This window comes from Drosophila guanche, unplaced genomic scaffold, assembly GCF_900245975.1.
Source record: "Drosophila guanche unplaced genomic scaffold, DGUA_6, whole genome shotgun sequence".
Lineage (NCBI taxonomy): Eukaryota > Metazoa > Arthropoda > Insecta > Diptera > Drosophilidae > Drosophila > Drosophila guanche.
In genome coordinates this window covers 3,083,252-3,108,424 of record NW_022995745.1, presented here as the reverse complement: position 1 = coordinate 3,108,424, position 25,173 = coordinate 3,083,252, and the positions used below count along the sequence as shown (strand labels likewise).

General features: G+C 46.6%; 4 protein-coding genes across 6 annotated transcripts; 1 reads left to right on the top strand and 3 right to left on the bottom strand.

Moving 5' to 3' along the window:
• Positions 1-5,901: 5,901 nt before the first annotated feature.
• On the bottom strand, positions 5,902-8,066 carry LOC117581478 (sodium channel protein Nach). 2 transcript variants are annotated; one of them, XM_034268719.1, is made up of 8 exons: positions 7,690-8,066; positions 7,330-7,629; positions 7,175-7,256; positions 6,835-7,117; positions 6,633-6,771; positions 6,347-6,557; positions 6,092-6,271; positions 5,902-6,021 (listed from the first exon to the last, which is right to left on the bottom strand). In XM_034268719.1, the coding sequence occupies exons 1-8, from the start codon at positions 8,064-8,066 to the stop codon at positions 5,902-5,904; spliced, it is 1,692 nt and encodes a 563-aa protein (XP_034124610.1). The 2 variants fall into 2 exon arrangements, with proteins under 2 accessions (XP_034124610.1, XP_034124609.1); XM_034268718.1 differs by having other exon boundaries at positions 6,633-7,117.
• A 2,843-nt stretch (positions 8,067-10,909) lies between these two features.
• Positions 10,910-16,607, bottom strand: LOC117581481 (malate dehydrogenase, mitochondrial-like). 2 transcript variants are annotated; one of them, XM_034268723.1, is made up of 3 exons: positions 16,584-16,607; positions 15,737-16,519; positions 10,910-11,095 (listed from the first exon to the last, which is right to left on the bottom strand). In XM_034268723.1, the coding sequence occupies exons 1-3, from the start codon at positions 16,590-16,592 to the stop codon at positions 10,925-10,927; spliced, it is 963 nt and encodes a 320-aa protein (XP_034124614.1). In that variant the 5' UTR covers positions 16,593-16,607; the 3' UTR covers positions 10,910-10,924. The 2 variants fall into 2 exon arrangements, with proteins under 2 accessions (XP_034124614.1, XP_034124615.1); XM_034268724.1 differs by lacking the exon at positions 10,910-11,095 and having other exon boundaries at positions 15,325-16,519.
• LOC117581480 (bromodomain-containing protein 3-like) lies at positions 12,850-14,181 on the top strand. Its single transcript, XM_034268722.1, has 3 exons — positions 12,850-12,924; positions 13,000-13,611; positions 13,663-14,181. The coding sequence occupies exons 1-3, from the start codon at positions 12,922-12,924 to the stop codon at positions 14,161-14,163; spliced, it is 1,116 nt and encodes a 371-aa protein (XP_034124613.1). The 5' UTR covers positions 12,850-12,921; the 3' UTR covers positions 14,164-14,181.
• Positions 16,608-18,609: 2,002 nt separating the features above from the next.
• LOC117581475 lies at positions 18,610-24,745 on the bottom strand. The gene is made up of 9 exons (XM_034268712.1): positions 24,621-24,745; positions 24,142-24,378; positions 22,357-22,536; positions 21,526-22,292; positions 21,310-21,462; positions 19,666-21,243; positions 19,467-19,606; positions 19,273-19,404; positions 18,610-19,194 (listed from the first exon to the last, which is right to left on the bottom strand). Exons 2-9 carry the CDS (start codon positions 24,341-24,343, stop codon positions 18,819-18,821), a joined length of 3,528 nt encoding a protein of 1,175 aa, XP_034124603.1. The 5' UTR covers positions 24,344-24,378; positions 24,621-24,745; the 3' UTR covers positions 18,610-18,818.
• Positions 24,746-25,173: the final 428 nt, after the last annotated feature.

Below are 25,173 nucleotides of genomic sequence, written 5' to 3'. Positions count from 1 at the left end.
CGCCCCGAAGATCGGCCGACACGAAGAACCAGCGCCGGTTCGGGCTCAGGTCGGTTGGCTCTAAGCCTGGCTCTGCAAACTCCTCAACAGAGCGCGAACCGAAATCGAAAACGAAGCGCGAGCGCGAGCGCGAGCGCGAGCGAAACCAAAACGAAACGAACGTGGGACTGTGCAGCACAACTTTGATTCGGCTTTCTCGCATTCATGCGGCGTCGGACAAGATACGTCCTCACGCGACCAGCACACAAATTCAACTGGCAGAGGCGAAACCAGCGATGCCAGGCAGCACCAGAACCAGCACCAGCACCAGCACCAGCACAAACTGCGGCTGCATGCAACTGCGGCTCATGCATGCACTGAGAGAAATATATGTACATCGTTGGTTAGTTTTATAATTTGCAATTAATAAGAACCGGAGACATAGGCTGTACTTAGAAGCTTTAACCGTAAGATCTTATGTATGAGAGTGTATATTGAATTTGTGTAGAATCTGTGAGCAAAGTTCATATCTTTCCATATCGTATCTTATCTTCATCAGCTACATAACGATTGTATTGGATTATAAAGTTGATTGAAATTTTCAAAAATTATTTCTACAAGCTTTTCTGATTTCTTCTTCTGTAATTGTGACACTTTCTAGCACTTTTTCCCTCAGTGCCTTCCTATGCGTTTGTGCATGAATGTTTGTGTGCAGAAGGAACAAGAACAAGCAGCAAGCTGAGGCTGAGGCTGAGTCTGACAAACAAACGAAAGAGCGAACAAACAAACAAACAACATGAACAGCGCTTACAGGAGGAGGCATCAGGCAGCAGCAGGCAGTCCGTCAGCTCGTCGAACCAGACTAGCTAGCGACGCGCGCGTTCATCTCTCTTCAGCAAACATCAGCAGAGCGGTAGGAGAGAGAGTTTCGGCCTGTTACGTATACGCAACATATTATAAAATTTAAACCGGCATTAGGCACACATTTTGGGAGAGCGAAAGGGAGACAGGTGCGGATCGCTAGCAAGGAAAATCAGAGTAAGAACCTTAACGATGCATTTGCCTAAGAACCCTTCTACTTTGCACGTACTCGTAGTAAAATTGTATTTGATGGCGCCCATTTCCCCGATTCCCATTGAATGCGTCACTGCACTTTTAGCATTTTTGCGCGTGCAGGTTCTAGCATGGGACCGGACCAGAGCAGAGCGCAGCAGAGATGTGCCAACATTACGTTACAACCAACTGCAACCCCATCACAGCCAATGCACAGTGGGTGAAATGTTCAATCTGTCAAAATAATAGCTTGTTGTTAAGCCAGGTGGAATCATGTCAAGGCTAATCGTACCCACATAATTTATTACTTATTCTTGGATCAAGTGCAGATTGGAGAAATAAATTAAATGAATTGCATTGTATAAATAACTTTGTTTTGTGCAAATAACTGAGGTACTACTAACTAAAGTAATCAACGTACTAACGTAAATCCATTAATATGTTTTTAATCCGTTATTTGCTATTAGACAATTTGGTCAAGCAAATTGAATTTGCATAACGCAGATCATGTTACAGCAGCAACTCAACTTTTGCTTCTGCATCTCCCACTGTGCAGCGAGCGGGCGAATGTAACGTGACTGAGAGAGTGCAACACTCTACTCTCTTTCCGTGCGATGGTGTGTGAGAGCGGGCTGCAGCTGGCAGTGAGGTTCATACTTTATTACTGGTTTCCAGCTTAATAAAATATGTGGAGCGTCGACGTCGGCAGCTTGATTTACTTTTAATCCAGCAAGGAGATGGTGCAGCGCCTGAAGTGGTTGCAGGGGAAGACTTCGCCAGCAGCAGCAACAGTAGCAGCGGGTGACTTTCTTCTGCCAGCTGTTTCGGCAGCTTCTCTCCACGAGGAGTGGCTCTCTCCACCAGCTGTTGCTTACATATGCCTAAGCGCCAGCGTGCCTGTGCCAGGGTGCACACTACCACAAGGTACGGTTACCTTAGTGAGGGAAGTACTAAAGAGAGAGAGGGAATGCGGTTGAGAGAGGCTGCCCATGGTGACCCGCACCTTGCACAGAAGTAGAATATTCTGTGCATCGCCCCAAAAGGAGTGTGTGTGCTTTGTGAGAGGGGGGGTAGGAGAGTGTGCGGTGGGATGTCTTGTAGTTTATTGCAATTTCTTATTAATAAGCGCCTTTTATGTGGAGCCGGGAGCAGGCGTTAGTGCCATCATCCCAGGGGCGACATTAACGTTAATAATAGTAAAATGTGTAATTGCATAGAACGAGAATGCAGTGGCTGCCGCTCGGCAGTGGCCATTCGGCTACTCTGTGCACACTGCAGCTGTAGCTGCAGCACCTTCTTAGTCTGCTGTCCAGACCGAGGACCAGTCCTCACAGTCCAGTGCCAAGTCATCGCCCAGGCCTTCCCCTTCCCTCCTTCGTTACTCTCCTACTCTCTTTCTGTCTACTTCTCTGGCTCGACGCTTCTGCCAGAGGTGTAAATCATTTTCTAATCGCAGCAAACAGATCACATGCACACGCATCAACAAGCACAGACACGCACACACACACAAACTTCCAGGGACGGGACAGAGAGAGAGCGAGAGGCAGGCGCAGGCGAGAGACAGAGCAAACAGTTGGACACTCGAGTGGACGACTCTTGACTTTTGTTTCTTATACCCTGCCAAAGAGAGAGGATATCCAGAAATGGATCAGAATTAGGCACACAAAGGATTGATGGAAAGTTTCAGCGAGCTAAATACAAATAAAAAATGAATGTAAAATATAATGTAAATATGTAAGAGTAATGTAAACCCCCGATCTGCTATAGCTATTGGCTATTGGCTTTACATTTTTATATCCCACCGGAACAATTAATCTGCGAGGGTATCAAAGGTTCCGGTAAACCTGGAGCTGGTCTTCCTTTCTTGTTTTTGGCATTGCATTTAGTTTATGTTTATGTTGCAGGACTCAACTTTCAGTGCGGGTCACAGCCAAAAAGACAATGTTGTATGTGGAGGAAGTGCAGAACGGGATTTACTTCGGGTGTGGGTGTGGGTGTGGGCGGCGAACGGGGGAGTCGAATGCAATCAAAGTGCCCCACCGGAAGCAAAGCACTTGCCACTCTGTCATCTGCAACAAAGGGAAATGGAATATGTAGGTCCTGGCATCCCTCTTTTGCTGCTGATATTCGGTACGGCACAAAAATACTTGTGCATTGCGCTTGAAAGATTTAATTCAATAAATTCATCGAATGTTTTGTGGTCTTGGCTGCTGCTGCTGCTCCTGCTCCTGCTCGGAACAAATTCTAGAAAAATCCTTCTGCTCAGAGCCAGCGACATCGGAGTGCGGATGGAGAGTCTGAGGCGGAAAAGTTTACGCGACTTGAAAACTTTGCTCATTCTTCTTCGGGTATTTTGTGTCTTAATTTCTACATTATCCTTGCAATCTTAATTAAGCTGCCTGTCAGGCCATTCCCACAGTAAGCCCAGTACGCCCCCTTTTTGCGGCTTTTGCTGCTGCTGCTCATTTGTTTGCCGCCATTTTGCTCCATGCTGTTGTTGTTCATGTTCTGCTTCGGCCCATGCATTAATTTTTTAATTTTTGTTGTCCCAAGTCAGACCGCATCCGGTTCCGCCTGTGGCACATTGCGTATCCGCGTGAAAAACTAGCGCCGCAGCAGCCGCCTTCTGCCGCATTGTCCTTGCCGCAAGTCACAAGTTCATTTGCTTTTGGCCTCGCTGTTGGTCCATTACAACTAGCGGGTACCACCAGTTCATTCTAAGGTACACTAATGCTACGATCTATGGGAAACCCAAGATGATTTTTTCTTTTTTTCTTGTGTACTATTTGCAATAGTAATCTCCTCACTTTAGGCAGCTTAAAATTTCAATTAGTTACCTGTTTGAAATGGTTTTTCTTTTGCAAGTTTTCGAATCCAATCAACTGAGTTTTGGTCAACATCATTAAGACTTTATAACACTTTTATGGGCCATTTTAAAAATGCAAATTGAAAAGCAAATACACATCGGCACAAGCCGTCAAAGCTGATTGGTGGCTTCTCTGGTTCTGTGACTAAGTACACAGAACCGAATGTGGACTGCGGAATGCGGTAGAATGGAGAGTCCACACAGCACAGTTCATCAAAAAAGGCACTCTACACGCTGGCCACATCATGAAACGATGGAAAGACAAGAGCAAATTCCATCCAACTTTGTGTGATATTTCCTTACAAAATATTTCGGTATGCATCATGAACTAGCTTCAAATTTTAGCCACCTTTTGCGTACTTACTTTCAGCTAAACTAAAAGCAGATTATTATTATTATTATTATTAATCGCTCTTCGATTTGATGCTTAATTTGAATTAAATGATTTGCCGGGTTTTATCGCAGTCCCTGACGAGAATATTCTAGCTTCTGCTCTGCAAAAGATTTTTTAGAGTTTGGTTAAGTTTTGGTGACAGTCCTAAAGCACATTTCTTGGATAATATTTGTATAGGAATTTTACGAATTTAATAAAATATGAGCATGAGAACTTGTAATTTGTATTCCGTACACTACGTAGCACTACGCGTATATCCAGATAGTAAGTTCTGCAAGGGTATTCAAATCCTGTGTAGCCCAAAAGCATTCTCTTGCCCTCCTTTTTCTCTCTTGTTTCAATTAACTTTTCTAAATTTATGTACATAAATATACATTCACGCGTGTGTGTGTGTATGTGTTGAGGGCTTGCCGTGTGTGGGCGTTGAGGGCGTGTGTGTTTGCATCGTCAACATTCCCGTTAACAGGCCGTAATTGTTTTTACTTTTTGTTTGGGTTTCCTTTCTTTTGGTTTTTCGTTCGGTGTTTTGCTTCCATTTTTCGCGTTTGCATTTAAAGTCAGAGTTGGCTTGCTAGTTGCTAATCCCCGTCCCGCCCCACATCCGCTGGTCGCGTGGAGCGATCGCTGCATCTTAATCCCTGTGAGTGGCCGCGCCCGCCCCTCAACAAAGAATTCGCTGCCGCTACCTTTAACAAACTATCCGGCGGTTTCATTCACAGAAATATGCAAAATGCCAAGAGAGGGGGCGGGTGTTGGGTTGAGTTGAATGCCAGTGTAGAATCACCTCTCCCAACCTCACCGCACCGCACCGCACCGCACCGCTCTGCTTGCTCTGCTTTGGCTTTTGCTTTCCCACTGCTTTGCCTCCTGCCAGACATCTCTGCTCGTACTACGCGGCTTACAACTGCAATTACAACTACAACCGCCGCCACCCACCCGCACACTCCCTCCACCTGTTGGCAGCCGTTACTCTCTCTCTCTCTCTCTTACTCTCTTACTCTTTTACTCTCTTTGTCTCTCCGTCTCTTTCTCTGGTCTGCCTCTCTGTGCTGCATCTCTTTCTACAGCATGGTGATGGCTGGGGAATTAACAATGAGCCGGCAACGATGTTTACTGAAAAATGCTTTTCGCTTTTGCTCAACTGTGGCTGAATGCCGGGGAATTTGGCTGGTGGGGGCGGAGGGCTTGGAGCTTGGGGCTTGGGTTGGCTCACTGTGGTTGGGTTCTGCGGGCTGGGCTTGCAGGGTGGCACAGCGTCCACAGTGCACTGAACTCCGCCGCTAAGTATGCAACACTGAAGACTGAAGTTTAATTGGGAGAAAAATCCATCGCCATAGCAACATTACTCTGGCAGCTGAAACAATTTCAATGTTTTTTTTAGCTAAACACACAAACATTTATACATGTGTGTTAATTATTGCGTTAATTATTTGTGTGCTTTATTGGTAGGTTGGTTAATTTGATTTGATTTACTTTTCATATGATATATTTAGGTAAAGGCAAAAAAAAAACTCTTATTAAAATTCACTTTCCATTGGGACTTCTAATTCCCTTCTGTTATTTAAAGAATACAATTCTTTTACTATTATCTGTTTACTGTTCTCGTAACTCAAGGCATATACTGTGCCTGATCGGAGTCTTTCCATGATTTCATCGTATTGGATCCATACCCATGATCGGGCAATACTTTAGGCGTGCGATATATTTTTTTTGTGTGATTATAAAAGTTCTAAAATCAACGGAGGAAAAGCACATAATTAAAACCAAACATTTGTACTTATTGCAGTTTTGTCAGCAACCTTTTCATGTTTTCGCTGGACTCCGCCACCAGCCTCTCCCGCGGCAGGCTTCACCAGCAACACTGCCGACGAGGGGGCGGCGCCAACCCTCAGTGTTGAGTGCGACTTAAGCCTCAGCTGGAGATCAATCAATGGAGGTGGCTCCTTGCGAATACGCTCCTCGATCTCATACAGCTCTTGCTGTAACACACACAGAGAAGCAGAGTGCATCAGAGACAGAGCGAAGGAGCAGAAGGAAACTCGAGGGAAACTTACGCGATTCTTGTAGACCATGCAGCAGGCGCGCAGCGTAAAATAATAAATAATCTCAACGCCAGAAAGCAGCGAGAAGCCAAGAAAGAGACTGGCAATGCCGCCAAAGGACACAAGCAGATCCACCCAGCCGAAGAGTACTTCACGCTTGTAGCGAATAATGGGCCAAGTGAGGAACTCCACCAGCACACCCGTGCTCTCGGGTCGATCCACACTGGGAGAGAGAGAGAGAGAGAGAGGGTGGATCATTAGATTTCATAGTAGAATCCTCCACAAGTGAGCAGCTAACATTTTGATGAGTTTATCAATGTTGAACACCGTCTTGGAGCAGCTAAGCTCGCACTGCAGACAGTCCTTAATGTTGGTTATGTTCACCTTGAACTCATCGAGGCAATCAAAATCCTTGACCATGCACATGGGTACGTTGTCTGCAAGGAAAGGAAAGGAAAGACCTATTACGGCTGCAACTATGAATGGATTTTGGTGCACACTTATGGGCTTGTAGAAGGGCGGATTGCATTTGCAGAGCTTGATGGCCTTGTTCATGCGGCACTGCTTCATGCAGGAGGAGAAGGTGTAGGCCTCCGGGAAGTAGTTCAGCTTCACCTCATCGCTGAAGATGCACTTGCGCTGCCCAATGGATAGCTGACGGGCATCGTCTGTGGTGTAGGTGTTCTTCTTGGAGATACGCACCTCCACCAGCTGGCTCTCCGACCAGTCGATCTGTGCATTGAAGTCGGAGCCAAAGTACTCTTCGTTCGAAAAGATGAAAATCTGTCAATGAAATTGTTGATTAATCAATCCTTTATCCTCTGGCTCCCCCCACCCTACCCTAGAGGTGCTGTTGGGCACAAAGAAGAGCGCCCACTTTTTGTCCGTCTCGTACAGATCGTGCGGTGCTCCCGTCTTTATGCTAAAATACACACAAATTATCAAAGGAACATCAGATGGATAGAAAGTAAACTGGAACTGGAACTGGAACTTACTCCTCGCCGGCTGTGGACTTGAAGCGACTGTTGAAGGCATAGCAGAAGCCATGCTCCGTATAGATGGGCTCAAAGTGATCACAGCAGGGTATGTCCTCGTCGCGATACTTGCACGACACAAAGGTATTCTCGCAGCTGATGTGACCCTCGAATGCCCACTGCCTGACAGTGTGCTCCTCCAGCTGATCCTTGGGTATGGACTCTGACAGCAGCTTGGCGTCGCGAATATTACCAAAATTAAGCGATGTGAGCAGCTCCAAGAATGGTGCAAACATTTGGGCGCGTGCATCATCATAGTTGCTGTTGTGGCACACATTTATGGGCTGTTGGCTGTCTCGCAATTAAAATATGATTACTCACGCCAAACTTTTGTAGACCGCTGCATAGGATTTCTCATGATCGAAGGCTGCCTCTGGGCACACAACTGTGGTGGGAAAGACAACATTTTGGTTGTGAAAGTCCGTGTCCAGGCCGGTGATGGTTGGATTCGTTTGGAACTTCTCCCACAGACTCATGATGATGACCAAGGCGGTGACAGCACCAATTGAGGTGAAGCAAAACCACATGAACTTCTCACCAATGGGACGCCCCGTCTCGGCTATGTAGCGCACGCCGTGGAGCGTTGAATTCTGGAAAAACTCCTTCGTCTGATAGATGAGACTGCGACGAAAGATGACCAGTGTCTCGAGGGCTCGTTGCCGCCGTGTCGTCTCGTGGACGTGTTTCTCTTGCGGCATTTTCGTTTCAGAAACATTGCTGGCCCCGGTCCAGGCCACAGTCAATGGTCCACAATGGTAAATTCAAAATACTGACCAGAGGCAGACGGCTCTGGCTCGTGTCAGTTTGCCTGAAGGACTAAACTAAGGACAAATCCCACACACCCCCAGCACGGGGATCGATGCGTGGGTCATTAGTGGCTGCGTGCGAATAGAATGGCTGGGTCCGGACTGGATTGGATGTGGGAGGGTGTCCGCTAAAAGCCTTTCATTGTTTATGCACCTGTCCGGGTTGCATGACGCTGATTGAACCACCGAAATGGGACAGTGTAATCGTGACTGACCCATCTAGATTGACTTACCCTATGCCCTTATACCCTACCCAGAGCGTTTCTATAACTATTTTATGGGTAATGTTAGTAAATACAATTCTGCGTATCATTTAGAGCTAATATCATCGTGATAGTTTATCCTATAATAAAAAGCGTATATCTTGCTTCGGTTGCTTTGGTTTAGATTGTACTTGGTCTAGGCTTTGTGTGTCTCTATGGCTGGTGGGTCAGTCAGTCCTGTGGCAGAGTGCAGCTGCTTTGGATGTATGGGCTGGTCGGATGGTCGCAGCTAATTGGTCGAACGTAGCTGAAGTTGGTCCGAATCGGCTGTCTGAGCAGCTTCCGGCGCCGCCTTGCACTCCACTCCACCACTCGCCAGGATGCACAAGCCGAAGGAACTTCACAAGTTTTGTGTGAACTTCTGACACGGCCGGCCCCAGCCAGACTCTGGCTCTCAGCTATCGCCGGCCATCGGTGGTGCGCTCTTTGTTTCGCTTCAGCCAACACATGAAGTGTTCTCAAGTTACACAAAGAGCACAAGAGCGGAGCAAAAAGAGCGGGCTGGACTGCACTGGATCCATCCAAAGACCAGCTCAAACCCAAAACAAGCCCTAAAAAAAAACAACAACAAAAAATATCCCCAAAAACCCGAACCGAGTCCAAGCTGAACAAAAGAACTGCCGAATTGAGTTGACCCTGATGGCGGTGGCCAGATAAACGTGAAGCAGGAACGGCGGCAGCAGCAGCAGCAGCAGCAGCAGGAGCCTTCAGCCGACTGGCGCCAGTCGGCAGGGCAGGGCAGGGCCCTTTCCAGCTTCCCCTGGCGCTCCCCCTCGTTCTTGCAGAAAACCTTAACGGTCAGCGGAGCCCCTGAGCATAAATTACGTTTAGCTTGGGAGAAAAAAAAAAGCCAAGGATCCCAGTCGGATCACTGCACCTGCCGGCGCAAAGAGAAAGGCAGCCAAAGGTTTATTCTAGGACCTCTCCTAGGATCGAAACTCGATCGCGACCCACTTTTGGTTCCCACTGCCGCCGCCACTGCCCCGACCCCTTCCACGCCGTTCTCAACGGAATTTGTTTTTGAATATCTGCTCTCTCCCTCGTTTCGTTTCGTTTCGGTTTCGGTTTCTTATCGGCGATCATTTGTCAAAGGCCTCTGCCTGCCATTGAAAAGTTGCCCGACCACTGAGCGAAACGAACGGCAATTGAAACAAATTTGTTGGTGCCTGGCCTGGCATGGTCGCAGTCTCACCCCTTTTGCCCAGCCCCCTTGGCGCCACCAATCCAATCTTCAGACTCAGTTGACAAATGCAGAGGATGAGCAAAAAATAAAGCTTACTCCAACAAAAAAAAAGGGCACGACAGGAAGATACCCTCCGGCATTAGTCTTACTTGCCAGAGGCAATATCAATGGCGTGTCAATAGGGTACTAGGTGCTAGAACCAATCCACCCTCGATGATTCACGATCAATGAGTATTAACGCTGCCATCGTTGGGAGCACACTCTCATAAATAAGAAATTTAGAGTAAGTAAGCGAGACTCGCGAGGATGAGTTCGACAAGGAAACACACACTGGAGGGGTGGGCAGGCAGAACAGAATCTATGACTGAGGGTATACCAGGCTTCGATAAAAGTTTTTCCTTTTCATATACCCTGGCAGAAAGTCTCTTGATTGTTTGAGAACAAAGTCAAAAGAGCGGAACACGAGTATTCATATATGCTATAACCATTAATACGATCGTTTTAAAAGGGTGTTAAGTGCTTCGGCTACTCCCGATGCTTTGGCTTTCTGGTTTCAGTTTCTTGTTTTGCATTGCGCACCAAGATCGATCGGTGGCGAATAATGTTCCTTTGAGGCTGGTCTCCATGTCCGCTACGTGTCCAGTCCGCTCTCCGTCCGTCCGTCTATCCGACTGCCCGTTTATTTGTCTGTGTGTTCTCGTGTGTGATTAATGGTAATTGCTTTCATGGCTCTTTTTTATACCCAATACTCGTCCAGCACAAGCGGGTATATTGCACGACACTCACATATTTCGGGCGGCAAATGAAATGATTTCCGATCTGCCAAAAATATATAAATAAGGAAAGACTATTAAAATAGTTTCTTCTCAAGCAACTCTATGTTATGATTTAGATCTTGGATTTCTCTGAAATTTTAAGAGGGTATTTTTAATGTGTAACACTGGACACAAAACCATTACGAAATTGTTTCCACATTTAATGCTTGCTACAATTTGTTGCACTAATATCGCTTTTAGCTGCCATCAGCTCTCTTTTGCTTGTCCTGTTCTCTCCTTTTGGGCGAGCATTTTGAAAAGTTGAAGAGCGAAAGTTTCCTCTCAGACTACAATATTAAGCCCATATGGTGCCAATATACAGTGAATACCTTAAGTATACATTTCAGAGTTCAACGAAAGAAGCATATTCGATCCCATTAGGAACTTATCCTGCTCAAAAAGCCTATAATTTACCTTTGAACAAAAGCCATTTTCATTGTATACTCATTTCTATTTTATTGAAAAATCGACATTTTCCTGTAACTCATGTTACCTCATTTTGGTCATGTACTCCACGCCCTTGGCGGCGGACTGCTTGAGCGCTTCGACGGCCATCTTCACCTGCTTCTCCTCGGTTTCGTTCATCTTGGGCAGGCCGTGGTTCTTCTTGATGCCTTTCCTTCCGAAGGTTAGTGGGGTGGAAAAGAAGGGGGCGTCGGTTACGTCAGACTGGACGTAGGCGCCCGCGTAGGCCATCGATAGGGTGGCGGAGCCCCTACCGGCCTTGGCCTTGACCACCTCATCGCCACCTGTCTGATCCTATCACCGCCACCCGGAACTGGCGCTGGAGAGACAGAATCGATGGACAAATCATTATTGGCGATTAAGTGTCATACCGTCTGTGTCTGTGGGTGCATTTGGTTTTTGGTCGCTTTACAGAGTTGCCAAAAGAAGCGACACTTGGTTAAATTTGTTAATTTTAGCTGGTACCTATACATGCTGATGCTGATAAATAAAAGCCGAAAATGTTTAATTAAAATACTTACATTTTTTACACTTTTGAATAGTTTCTATGGATCTTTATATTTGACAAAACGGCTACTCAGATTCATGACTGATCTTCGAAAACCGCAAAAAAAGTAGCACCAGCCGCAAACCCGCCAGATGATCACCTCCAAGCCGAAGCTTCCGCAGCTGCATCAACAGTGACAAAAGCCAACCCCGGGAGACAGAAACATGAGAAGAACAACGAAACACAGACGAAAGAGAGAGAGAGCGAGAGGTCTAACAGAACATTCGAGAACTGTGTTCAGCCACCCACCCACAACAACACACATAGATCAGCAGAGAGCAGGTAGTCGACGCAACGAAATAGAGTCAAACCTCGAGAGAAGTCCCGTTTTTCCGAAGCTGACTGCAAACGCCGATTTGGTGCAAGGGCGCAGCCACAATTTCTCGAAGGGGGCTATGTCAGAATTCGCAAGTAAAGTGGAAGAAATATCCAAGCACGAAAGTATGCATTGCAACAGGGTTATTTAATAATTATAATAGATTGTTGTGTTTTTTGTTCCCCGTCTAGCAGGTTGCCCTGCTTCTATGGGAGCAGCCCTTCTAATCTTCTTTCTTCTTCAAGCTGGACTCCTTGGCCATCAGATTGAAGAGCAAAGCGTCAACGGTTTCCGTACAGCCCAGAGCCAACTTCTCGAGATCCCCCATGGATACGCCCATGTCCAGTTTGCGTAGGACGCGATGATTGAAGATTTGCCAGTTCAAAAAGTTCAGCGGCAAGCTAAGGAACGGCGAGTAGCTGGAGAGATCTTCAAGTCCTGGCTGGATTATGTTAAACATCCTTGCCACTTGCAGTGCGTCGCAAAGTTGCTCGGCATTGCGATAAGTTAACTGGATGCCTTTGCGTTGTAGCCAACGATCCAAGACCACGCGCTCCTCAGCGCTCAAATTGCGAATGTTGGACATTTTTTCACGCTTTGTATATGCAGTAACAAAGAAAGTCAACTGAATTTTTTCTGAATTTTTATAACTTTAGCCAGTCGTTTCCTAATGTGGTTTAGGACTTTGTTTGATTTAAAGCCAAAAGCCACCTTGATGTAGAAAAAAAAGTAGCCAAAACGCAACTGCCGTTAGAGCCGGAAACCCATAGCCCCTGCCACAGCCCCCTTCCCATAGTAGTTCAAGTTCATGTTCAATTAATTGAAAATTATTCAGACTGTAGCAGACACACAAGGGAAGCCTTGGAGTTTCTTCTTACAATACACAACAAAAATTAATATTATTTATTTATGCATATCATCAGATCAGTGCAAAATGGGCCACACATGGGCAGAAACTAATGACTGTGACGTTGGCTAGGGAAGCTAGAAATTATCTTACAGCACTAAAACCAGTGCTGTGAATCGTCGTGGGCTAGCTGCCAACTGTCAGAATCGGAGAAAATTCCAAGTAAATTCATTTTCACTGCACATTTCGTTTGGATTGTTTCGATTGTAAAGTAAGGCGCTTTTAAATTAATTTTCCTCAAATAAAAAACGATGGTAAGGTTAAGAATAATGCTTAAAGTGTGTGCTACTTCGTTATACAAGGTACTTCGTCCTCTTCAACATACAAAGGATTCAGATAGTTCAGATTATTCAGATGATTCAGATAATTCAGATGGTACATACGTCAACCTACGGCTGGAGTCTTGCGCGCAGCCGTCGGTGATTCCAAAGCCCTCGAACTATGGTCAATACACCAACAAGATGCATTTCTTTTACAAATATATTCTGGTGGACTTGTACGAGAATGAATACGCTGTGCATTTTCGCGAGCCTGTGGACACGGAAGTGATTCAGGCACCGAACTACTACGCCATCGTGGCACAGCCCATGGACATGGGCACCATAAAGCAGCGATTGAAGAATCACTTCTACCACCATGTGGGCGAGGCTGTGTCCGACTTTATGCTGATGCTTCACAACTGCTTTCAGTACAATCTACGCGGCACCATGGTCTATGAGCGTGGCTGCTTCCTGGAGAAGTTTTTCATGGAGCGATTGTATACCATTCCCAAGGGGCCCGAGTATCCGCACGCTGAGGTACCCAAGAAGTTCAGAAAATTACGCTTGGTCGCACCTCGCCCTTACACGACCACTCCACTGCGCCCTCCCACTGCCCCTGCTCCGCCCACACGCCGGGCCTCAACCTATTCCTTACGCCCTCGCACTGCGACCACACAGCCAGTAAGAAAGATATTCCTAACAATCAAACTTCCAATGACATTGTGCCCTTAGGAACAGCCTCTGATCCAGCCTCAGCTCCAGCTTCAACCCGTACCGGGTCGTGTACTGACTCGAGTTCGGCCCATGGTGGGACCAAAGCCCAGCAATTTGGGCAAGTACTCAAAAAAGTTGAATTGCTTCGAGATAGCTATACTGGAGGTAGCGGCCAGGAGTGACTTCGGCCAGGACTTCCTGGAACCGGTGGACGTGGTCATGCTCGAGGTGCCACAATATTACATGATTGTCGTGAAGCCCATGGGCCTACAGACCATAAAGAAACGACTTCGCAACAATTTCTACCACCATATCGGTGAGGCGGTGTCCGACGTAATGCTGATCCTTCACAATTGCTTCAAATTCAATAAGCCTGACCATCCGGTCTACAAAAATGGCCAGCTATTGGAGGAGTTTTTCTGGAAAGAGCTGAAGCAGATACCCACCGGGCAAGACATCGATCGCTGTCGCAAACATAGCGCAGCAAATGAATGTACACCCAAGTCTGTCACCCAATGAGCCTGTTCTATGAGTAGATCGGTTATAAATAAAATATTTGTCAAATATCAGAGTGAATGCTTCACACACTCTCGTAACCCTCAGCTGTGGAATTACTTAACTTGTTGCTTTCTAACACGAACAGCAGTTGGAACGTGTGTGAGTTCGAGAATCTGTTACGCTTGCTCCTTAGCTGTGGGTTGAACTCACGGGTTGGGTACTCGGTTCGGTTCACGCGACTAAATTATCGGCCAAAGAATAGAATCCATAATACCCAAACCGAAAGCAGAAATCATTGATGCAAAAACCTGGCCATACACGTTATTAATATACCCGTAACGCATAAGGAACTTGCTACTACAGCAGGAGTTGAGGTCTGAGACGAAGTCTGACGTCAGCCGCTGGAAATGTAACAGACCATGGCCAATCTCCAGCCAACATCAATCAATTAGTTTGAGGGAAATGTTTTATTTGGTGCAAATCATTTGTGCGACATCGATCTGAATGCCCATCAGCAGAAGAGTCAATAGCTGCAGTTGAGTGTGGAGTTGGACTGGGGTCCAAGGTGTTCGGCTGGATTGAGTTAGTTGATTGCGTTGATGTCCTTCCTGCCAGCGATATCCGCAGGACACAAAGTGGCAAGTGTGTGTGTGGCATGCTCGAAAAGCGTCTGGTCCCCGATCCGCAAGTCATTGAACACCAGCGAGTGTAAAAATCATCTGTGCGGCACCCAACTGAATGTCCATCAGCAGAGTAGCGAGCAGCTGCAAATGGGAACAGAGTCAGAGCACAGAAATATCATCAATTTGCATTGAGAACTCACTTGTAAAATGTTTCTGCATCCGTGAAAGGTACTCGAACCCCAGATGGATGTTTGCTACAATTTTGCGGGGATTCCTGCAAATATTTATTCTCATCTCCGATTCATCATCAATATAGAGTGACTTACCGGCGAAGACCTTGTATGCGACTGTTCCTCTAATCGAGCAGAACTGTTAAAGTAAAGTTTTTGTTTAAAGTAAATTAATGAAATTGATTAGTTGGGAAAGAATGAATCGGAGCACAAACCAAGTGTATCCATCCAGGGTAGGGTTACTCGCTACCCTTCTGAAAGCGGTCCAGCTGGGTGCCGCCGAAATGACTCCTGCACTCGCTGTGGGCCAACGACTCTGGACATCGAGATTAATCTGCTTTTCGCGAACGCGAATGGTAGGAGATAGACGCAACTTCTTCCGAGACTTCAACTCAATTCCCATCACCACCTATTCGACGCTCTTCTCATAGTTATCCAGGTGGATGCCGCAGCAAAGATTCGTGAAACGAAATTATTTTCTGGTTCACATTTAAAATTTTGTTTTGTTAAATTTGTCTCTGAAGTTTCTCTGTGCTTTTGTTGCTTGGATTAGATATGGCACTATCGGAGGGAGAGTGACATTTATTCCATGTACTTGACACCCGTAGAGACGGACTTCTTCAGGGCGTCAACGGCTACCTTCAGCTGCTCCTTTTCGCGTTCATCCAACTCGGGCAGGCCATGGTTTTTCGCAATGCCCCTGGGACCGAAGGTGAGTGGAGTGGAGAGGAACGGGGAGTCGGTAACGTCGGACTGGACGTAGGCGCACTCGGGCGCACAGGACTTGCCCTTGAGACCACGCATCAAGGCGTTGGTGAAGCGGGCGGCTGCGTAGGCCATTGACAGCGTGGCGGAGCCATTGCCGGCCTTGGCCTTGACCACCTCATCGCCGCCAGTCTGAATGCGTTTCACGATCGACTCGATGCACTCCTTGTCACCCTCGAAGGGCGGCTGGCACTGCGAGAAGATGGGTACGATGGTGGTGCCGGCGTGTCCGCCGATCACGGGTATCCGCACCTTTCTTGGATTGATTTCCATATGGTCCCCAATGAACTTCTCGGCCCGCACCACATCCAGTGTGGTTACCCCAAAGAGACGCCTAGGGTCATACCTGCCACACTTCTTCATTGCCTCCGCTGCAACGGCCACCACAGCGTTCACTGGGTTGGTGATGATGCCCACCAGCGCATGGGACGAGTGCTCCGATACCAGGGCAGCAGCCTTCGCCACTATGGGGGCATTTGTGTCGAACAGGAAGTCGCGTGTCTGGCCCGGCTTTCGTGGCATTCCCGCGGTAATCATCACGATGTCGGCACCCTTGATGGCCGTTTTCATCTGATCTGATCCGAAGTACGCCTTCACCTGACAGCCTGAGTCCATGTGCGACAGGTCCTTGCGGAAGCCCGTGGTATCCTCGAGGTCGTGCACGGCCAGCTCTGTCACCAGCTTGTTGGTCATCAGCAGCAGAGCCAGTGGCTGGCCAATGCCACCGGCTGCTCCTATAACTGCCACTTTGAACTGGCGCTGGAGGTAAAGATTCATTAATAGACAAACTTACCCGCATTGGCCATCAACCATAAACACTTACCGTCTGCATGTGGCTTGGGGTCGCTTGGTAGAGTCGCCAGCAGTCACGGCACTGAGTCATAACTGCGGGCTTGCACTTTCTCCGGAGCATGCTGAATGCTGATGTTTCGGAATTATTTTTCTAGATGATTTTCAGGAGCTATAATTTAGAATATGTTTCGAATGCGGCTTGTAACTAACTAACTGACAGAAACGGCCTGCTTTGTTCTCTAATGCTTATAAATAAAAGCCAAAGAATTGTGACTAGAAATTGGTGCCCCTGCAGCTTTATTTTCGACTAACGAAAAGAACATACATATTTACATAGGTACACAAATGCATATACAGCATCATGGACCGAGCACATACCATAGACGCATAATTGCTGATCCATGCATTTCGATCATACTCCCTCCCAGACTGTAATCAATGCCAAATACACACGCTCAAAAGTACGAGCTCAAATGCAATCTTACGCTCTTCGTGGGCTCCACGAGCGAACTCTACTCCCCACTCTCTTGAGGAGGTGAGCTTTGATTCAACTGACTTTGAGCACTCCGAATCAACACTCTCAATTATGAGAATCAATGGCATAGACGTAACATTCAACTTCGCAGCAAGGGCAGCGTAAGAACAGCCAGCCTCTCTGGAAGTTTGTCACTAGCTACATAGCAAGAAAAAGGAGAAATAAATCTAGAGAATTCCTATACATTCTGGCTGTGGTTGTGTTGTGGTTGTGAACATACAGTTAATATCAATAAAGTTTTAAAATGGCCGAAAAACCGATCGAAGTTGTGAATAGAAATAAGAGACCCCATCGTGGGGGTCAGAGTACTTTTATAAAAAAGAGGATTTCGAAAATCAAGTGGCTCCTAAGTGGAAACATCGATCCGCCAATAACATTGGAAAAAGCTAATCAATTAACCAAGGAACTCCAAGAGCTGGAAGAGAAATTGTATTTGAGAACAGCAAAGGCAAACGCACAACCTCCGGCTCCACAAACTGGCAGACCGATACCAAATTTATGCAAACCAACTCCAACACCAAAACCCCAATCCAAACCCCAGCACAAACCCCAAGAAGCCAGGACCCCAGGAAATATGAAGATGATCCCTTTAAACGAAGAGGAAAAACCAACGACCAGCCGCGCCGCCAGCACCACCACCGCACGAAACAAATAAAGCCTGCTCGAAAATCAGCAGAACATCAGGCAGGCCATCAATGACAGCAGCACCAGAAAACATCTGCTTGGAGGAGTGTGAGCGACTAAGCGGTGCCTGAACTGGCCAGAGAATCCATATCTACATTTTTGAATTATTTGGCACACAAATTCTTAGGTTTAATTGCATTTCAATGATGCATTTGATGTCCCTCTAAATGGGTTAAATTTCTATCAAATATGATTTATACAATTATTCAAGCACTTTTGCATGTGACGAAAAATTCCATGGATTAATAAACGTTTCAAAATATATTCCATTAGCATTTGATCTGGGCTATTTATCTAGATGATTGACTATGTAAGAACTTGCGACAGAACAGGAAAGCAATAAAGGAAAGTACATACATATATTATTGTATGAAAATTAATGCAAAAATTAACTTTTGCTAATTTAAAAAGGTTTGAAAATATTAAAAGTTCATTCACTTCATTTAATTATTATTTCTTAAACTAATTTCAATCCATTTGGAAAATAATATCGCTGCAGAATAATATCGAAATTTGTTTTCTTTGCACTTAAAATTGGACACTTCGGTGTAATAGTTATATAAAAAGAAAAACGCAACCCAACCCAACGAGAAGGAAGCTACAGATGGCATTCGGACACGCTTATAGATAAAGGTAAGATATATTCAAACTAAATTGTATATATTTTATCAATTTGTATTTCAGGATCAGGTCTGGTTTGAGACACGAATACTGTTGATTATTTAGTTTATGTTTAAATTATTTGTTTGTTTCTTCACAGTAATGTACATTTCGAGTGTTCACTTTTGCGTTTTATTTCTGTAGACATTTAGACGGGTATAAAAAAAATATATTTATATAATACGATAATTAGATCAACGTAGCTTACACTTACAAACACGATCTTTCGATTTATTGATTATTGATTATATTTATATATATATATACTATATGTGTATGTGGGACGACTGATCGAACGAACGAACGAACGAGTGTCTGCACAACATGAACAAAATTGTAGAGTGGGCTGGGATGTGTGCAGTGTATCAAAAGGATATCGCAATATCCTTATTTACTGCTGTCGTCCAGGGTCAGCGATGACCGGCGTGACGGCAGCCGCCCACCATTTACATTGACGAGCAGCGAATCATCGTCAAAAGTCGGCCGCATTTCGCGATACTTGCTGAACAGGCCGCGCACTTTGTTGATTGGCGTATGGAATGACTGCGACACGGTTGCCGCTGCAGCCGCTGCAAATGCTGGCACTGGGGAGGCAACTGGTGCGGCAGCTACTGGCTGGCACACTGGATTCTGAATTGGTTCACTGACAGCCGCCAGGCCATTCGATGGTGGCGCTGACACCACATTGAGTTTGGGTGTGGAAAACAGGCGTTTTGGTTGGATCGAGCTTTGGCTAAGCGTTGGCTTCGTAGGCGATGGGAAACTGCGTGCAAAAAAGAAACAAAACAGAACCACTTTTGTGAGAGCGCAAACTCAGAATAAAGGAACAGAGATGACTTACAGATCCATTTCAGCTTCGGGATAGTTCTCCATGACCGCTTTCCAGGCATGAACATGCGGCAGTGTTTCCTTCTCCACATCCACATGGAAAATGGCATTCAGGACATCCAAATCGCGCTTGGTTGGCTCCTTACTGCAAGGGTTTTTTCGGTTATTATTCGATATTATTATGGTGATTTCATGTTTAAAGCTCACCCAAAGATAAACAGCTCGTAGCGAGTCTCCAGAGAGATGGATGCACGCGGTGACATGTACTGGTCCGGCGTATGGAACTGCTCTTCATCCTCGCTACTGCTAACCTGCTGCTCCGGGCACGGAGCATCTAGGGCATCGTACTGCAAGGTGGCCATACAATTTGAGCAAAAGTTACTTTCAATTATGGGCTTCCACTTACAAAGCAATTCTCATCACTGCTATCCTCATCATCGTCGTTGTCGACATTTTGCCATGCCCCGTCCTGGACTTTGGCACGCAAAACATTGGCAGCTGCTGCCACTGTGGCTGTGGGAGAACCCGGTCCTGGTGAATCCTGAACCTCGGCTGCTGCACGCTTCATCGATTCCGTGCGCTTTCGTCGACTGGTCTTTCGACTGAGATTCGCATCCCAAATGCAGGCGCAAGACTCTTCCGCTTGCCAGGCGAACAAGCAACCAGCCTCCGTCTTGAGGGCATCAGGCAGCTGAACGGCATGGTCGGGGGCCTCTTCAAGCATCAGAAGGAGGCTGGCACAGACGCAGCCCAGATGCCCGCGCCGCTCATCATGCAGCTGAAGGAGACGACGCAGCATCTGTCGCAGCTGCAGGCGTATGGCCACGTTGACCTCTTGCGAATGGTCCACATAGCTAGCCACCAGATGGGCAATGCGGGAGTGAACCTTGGTGAAGTTCACGATGTTGAATCGTGCATCGTCCTTGAAGCTAACAATCAGCGATTTCAGTCTTTTAAGCTCGCAGAGTAGGGTGTCATTGATGGAGACCATGTTGCCAATGTTGTTGATGAGTGTCTTGGTGATGCGCTTGGCGAACACCTGCAGGGACTTCTCCACGCATGTATAGGGCGTCATCACCTGGGTGGTGGTACCGCCAGCAGCAGCCGGCGACGCCACAGCCTTGCCCGTGCGATGCTTTTGCTGCTGCTGCCGCTGATCGCCTGTGACCATATCCAGATACTGGATAAAACTCCACTCCTGATCGGATTTCTCGGCGGCCTGCGCCTGCTCGGCCTTTTTCTGCAGATAGACCTCCAGTCTCTCCAGGCCAGCCGGTGTGGAGATGTCCACGAACGAGTCGAGAAAGTCCCAGTATTCGCGCCACTCGAGATGCTCCTGACGTGCCAGCTGTCGGCCCACCACCTCCAGGCCCTTCTCAATGTCCGAGTTCTTAATGTGACGCTCGCGGAAGCTATCGTTCATCTGCGACAAATTTATGCTCTTGTGCATGCTGATGCTCATGTCCCGCATGCTCGCATCGATCTCCAGCATGCTGTCATCAAGGCAGAGTGAGGATTCGCGATAGGCCATAAATAAATCCGGCTTCATCTGACGTAGTGGTGTGCCTGGCAGTTCCATTGATCCACCCATTGGCTTGATCAGACAGTTGTTGTTATTATTGTTGTTGTTCACGCAATCCTTGCCATCGAGCAGCAATGGTTTTGGCGAGCTGGTGGTCACTCCTTTTGGGCTAAAGAGCGTACGTCGCCCCGAAGGTGAGGATGCCAGAGGCGACGAACTACCTGCTCCGCCGCCATTGCCATTCAAGCTGCGATTAAAGATTGACTTGGTGGGCGTCACCTTCACGGGCGATGAAAATGGTGAAATGGCCAACGGCGACATATTATTAGAGCCAATGCGTGGCGGTGTCTTCCAGCGACGATAGAAATTCATGGCCCTTTCCCGCGACATGGGTCCCGCCAATGCGCTGATGGTCAAGTCCGTGGTGAGGCCCTCGTGCTCGTTTGTCTTTTGCTGCAAGTTCTAAATGGTTACATAAATGGTAAGAGATTAATGTTTTGCCTTAAGTACATTTCCTTTCCTACTCACCGGCGGTTTATTGGGCGTAAAGGGTTGGCCCACCTGTGGCGGCACCTCATTGGCCGCGGATCTCAGCACGGGCACATAGTGCGGATTTCCCAAGAGTAGCAACAACTTCTGGAAAACCTCGGGCGCGGCATGTGGTGCACGCAAGCAAATGATCTGTGTGACAGAGACAGATATTAGCGAGATTGTAACAGGGATTTTACTTTGTTTACGACTCACATCTTTGGGCTCTTTGCCCTCAAAGTTGGCCAACGACTTGCATTGTGGATACGAAATGAGAACTTCAACGACGGCCACATGTCCATTCTTGACCGCAAAATGTAGGGGCGTCTCACCGCGCGCCTTGTCGGGCATATTCAAATAGTAGTCGAGCAGATTGTCATTGAGGGTGGCGCACATCTCCCCGGTGGCCTTCTTGCCGGCATATTGAAGTGTGAACTCGCGATCGGTAATGATCTTGAGGAGAGTTTCGGCGACACGCGCCTGATTGACCTGAGCACAAATGTGCATGGCATTGTAGCGGCAGCCCTCCTTTAGGCTGGTGGGTGTGTCCCCATTGCTGATTAGAAATCGGGGATTCTCCCACACAATGCGCTGCACTCGCTCGATGTTACCAGTCTCAATCTGTTTACGGAACTCGACAAGCTCTTGCTTGCTGGGTGCCCGGAATGGTGGACGCTCACCGGTGCTGCTGCTACTGCTAGTTCCTGCCTCATGCTTGGCCCCAGTCCCAGGCCCAGTCCCACTGCTGTTGCTGTTACTGTGGCTGTTTGTGGTAGTACTGCCATTGATCGATACATTGGAGGCACTTTTGTTGCTGCTTATATTGATGCTGATGCTGGGCAGCGAAGCTATAGGTGGAGTCACAACGAGCCGACTCGACATGGAGGCAGCCAGGCTGCTGATGGCGGTGGGAGAGGTTGAGTACGGACCGTCTGTCGATCCCGATGACGACGCCTTAAAGTTGTTGCTCATCGCTAGTGGCTCTGTGAAAGGAAAAATTCTTTAGATTAGATACACAACAATCTTTCTGTGTCTGTCAGCACTTACTGCTCACTGGCTTGGCCTTGCCAAAACGCTTCAAAGATTCGATGCTCTCAAATCCAAACTGCACGTAACTTTCAGCCTGCTCGCGATTGGGGAACTCACGCAGTCGTGCCTCCTTGTAGTGTCGCAGCACATCCAGTGCCTTGGATTTGTCGGTAAAGATCAGCCACAAAGGCGAGTCGGCTGTGGGTGGTTTTGACATCAGAATCAAAGAGGTGCTTATATTATTAATAAATTGAGCTACCAACAGCAGCAGACGCTACACTGGTCGCGACTAGTCACGCCATTCGAATGGCAGAGAATAACGAAATGTGGGAAATGGCAAGGCGACAGACAAATGACGAATGAGTGGAATGATTGCCAGATGAGGCGCGAAATGTGGTAAGCAAAACAAAATCAAATGCTCAGAGGGAGCAACAACCACAAAAAAAGCAGAGAGATGGATGGCACGGGAGAGGTCGCCGCGCTATTGGGGTGCGTGTGACGCAGTTATTGGCACAAGTGCCGGCAACATTGCCCTGCCTTTTGGCAGACGGGCAAATTACGCCGAATTGGTTGTTCATTTGCCATCTGTTTTGCCATATTTCAGACGTTTCACCGACGATTCTACAGAACTTGCTTACTTTTCTGATCGAACAAGCAACAAGTCAAGCTTTTAATGGATTAGAATATCTTTCTTCGAAATTTAAATAGTATTTTTATGGTATCAAGGCGATATATAGCCTACCCTAAGATTGATTTCATACGAGAAATGCACTATCAAAGAAAGAGATAGCAAGAGAACAGTGTTGGTAAAACAACAAAAATGTAATTTTTACCAAGAACAGAACTGTAATCTAATACACACTTAAAGATCGATGGAATATAGCACAGAACAGGTTGCACTCAAGATATCCATTTAAAGTACAGGACTAAATTAAGGCAACCAGAATAAATACTAAGAGGGTATTACAATTTCGGCATACCGTTTATGATATGTTTTGCATTCTTTTAGACTTCTTTTGTTTCTATTTGGTGGGCAACGACACTTCAACTGAATTTTGTTGCATTTTTTGTTGGCGTTGGTTGGGGCAAACAAACAGTGACAGAGACAGGGACAGGGAACACAATTGTTCCGGGGCAGAATTCGACACATTAGCTGGGGATATATAAATATTGGATCCGGGGCATACGCATACGCACACACCACAGGCTGGTTTATTTTTTGGTGGCTCGCAGCACTCTCTGTGCAGCTGGCTTTATAAATAACACTCGAAAAGTGAAGAATATTTTGTAAGGTAAAATGCGCAATGCTAAAGGCAGCAATAAATGTGCGACGTGGTGGGTGGAAGTCAGGCCAAGGTCCTGTTGATGGGAGCGGAGGTGGTGTGGGGCTTTCCAGGCCCAGAGTTAATCGCTGGTAAACAACGCATTTAATTGGATTAGGCGAAGGAAGAGAGAAAAGTAACATCGCGACGGATGTGTAGGTGCAGTTGGGAAGGGGTGTGGGATCGCCGTGTAATTGCATTTTGCGACATTTTGTTAATGGTTTACGGCCATGTAGGGGCGGGCGATCCGATATTGATGGAGGGAATCGACTGTGCGAGCGAAACAGCTGCGAAAACCTCGAGAATTTCTTGGGATTGCTCTCGCGCACACACACAAAAGCACTTAGTCATGGATGTGTGCACACACCGCGCGCGCGCTCTTTGGAAGCAACAAGCGTATAACCGTAAAACAAGAAAACAAAAAACAAGCACAAAAAAATGAAACGGTAACCGAAACCGGAGCGAATAACAACGCACTTACGTGGATATTCGGGATCCTCATAGCTGTCCACATTGGGATAATCTGCTGTTGCTATGACTGTCGTGTTGTTGATGGTGGCCGACGACGACGAAGACTCTGGGACTGGCTTGATATTCACCGCCGCTATGGAGCCCGCACACTGGGCCGCGGTGCCCTCGAAGCCAGCCTTGGATGGCGGAATGTAGACGCCAAAGTAGGACATCTGTAATGTTGGGGTAGCACCGGCTGCCGATGATGCTGCGGGGGAGACGAGACACATACATGGCTTATACAAAAAAACGCACACACACAGGCACAATTTATCTGAATTGCAGTAAACCACGGCACAGTGCCAGTGCGCCAGCAACAGACGCAAAAAAAAATGACGCGATGTGCGGATTTCGGTAAATTCCGCCATTTTAGAGCGGAACAACTGGTTACAGAAGTTGCCAACAAACGGCGGCTTCCGAATAACCAAGGGGCCATTGAGCTGATCTTACCTTTTACAGGATTATCGAGGGCAATTTGTAAAATTGCATCCAGTTGTTTGGCGTCTCGTTTTGCTATTTTTTGATGTTTGGAACGGAGTTTAAAGGCAGTGTGACCGCTCTCCGCTATCGATAATATATGCCGCCTGATACTCAAAACAACCTTCCAATTTTGAACATATACCGTAAATATACCGTATAAAGTTGTTGAAATGATTTTAGCCTTTTTGAACTAGCGAAAAGACTAGGTTCGAATACAAAAATATCGACATTTTTATGGAAAGATTATAATTTAATGTAGCTCCAAAATTTAGTTTCAGGGAATGATGAAATTGATTAAAAAGAACCGCACTGCATTGGTTGCTCCTCCATGAATATGTTTTTTACATGTAGCAAATGTGTCGTGACCGTGTAGTTACCATGTAAAAAATTACTCTTTTTCACCTCTTCTGTTTAATGCTCATTTCATAAAAAATACAATAAAAGGGGATCTTAAAATTAGCTAATTTGTGTAGAATTAATTCATCAATCGGATTAAGTTACATGTTCAGTGCTAAAAGTTCGA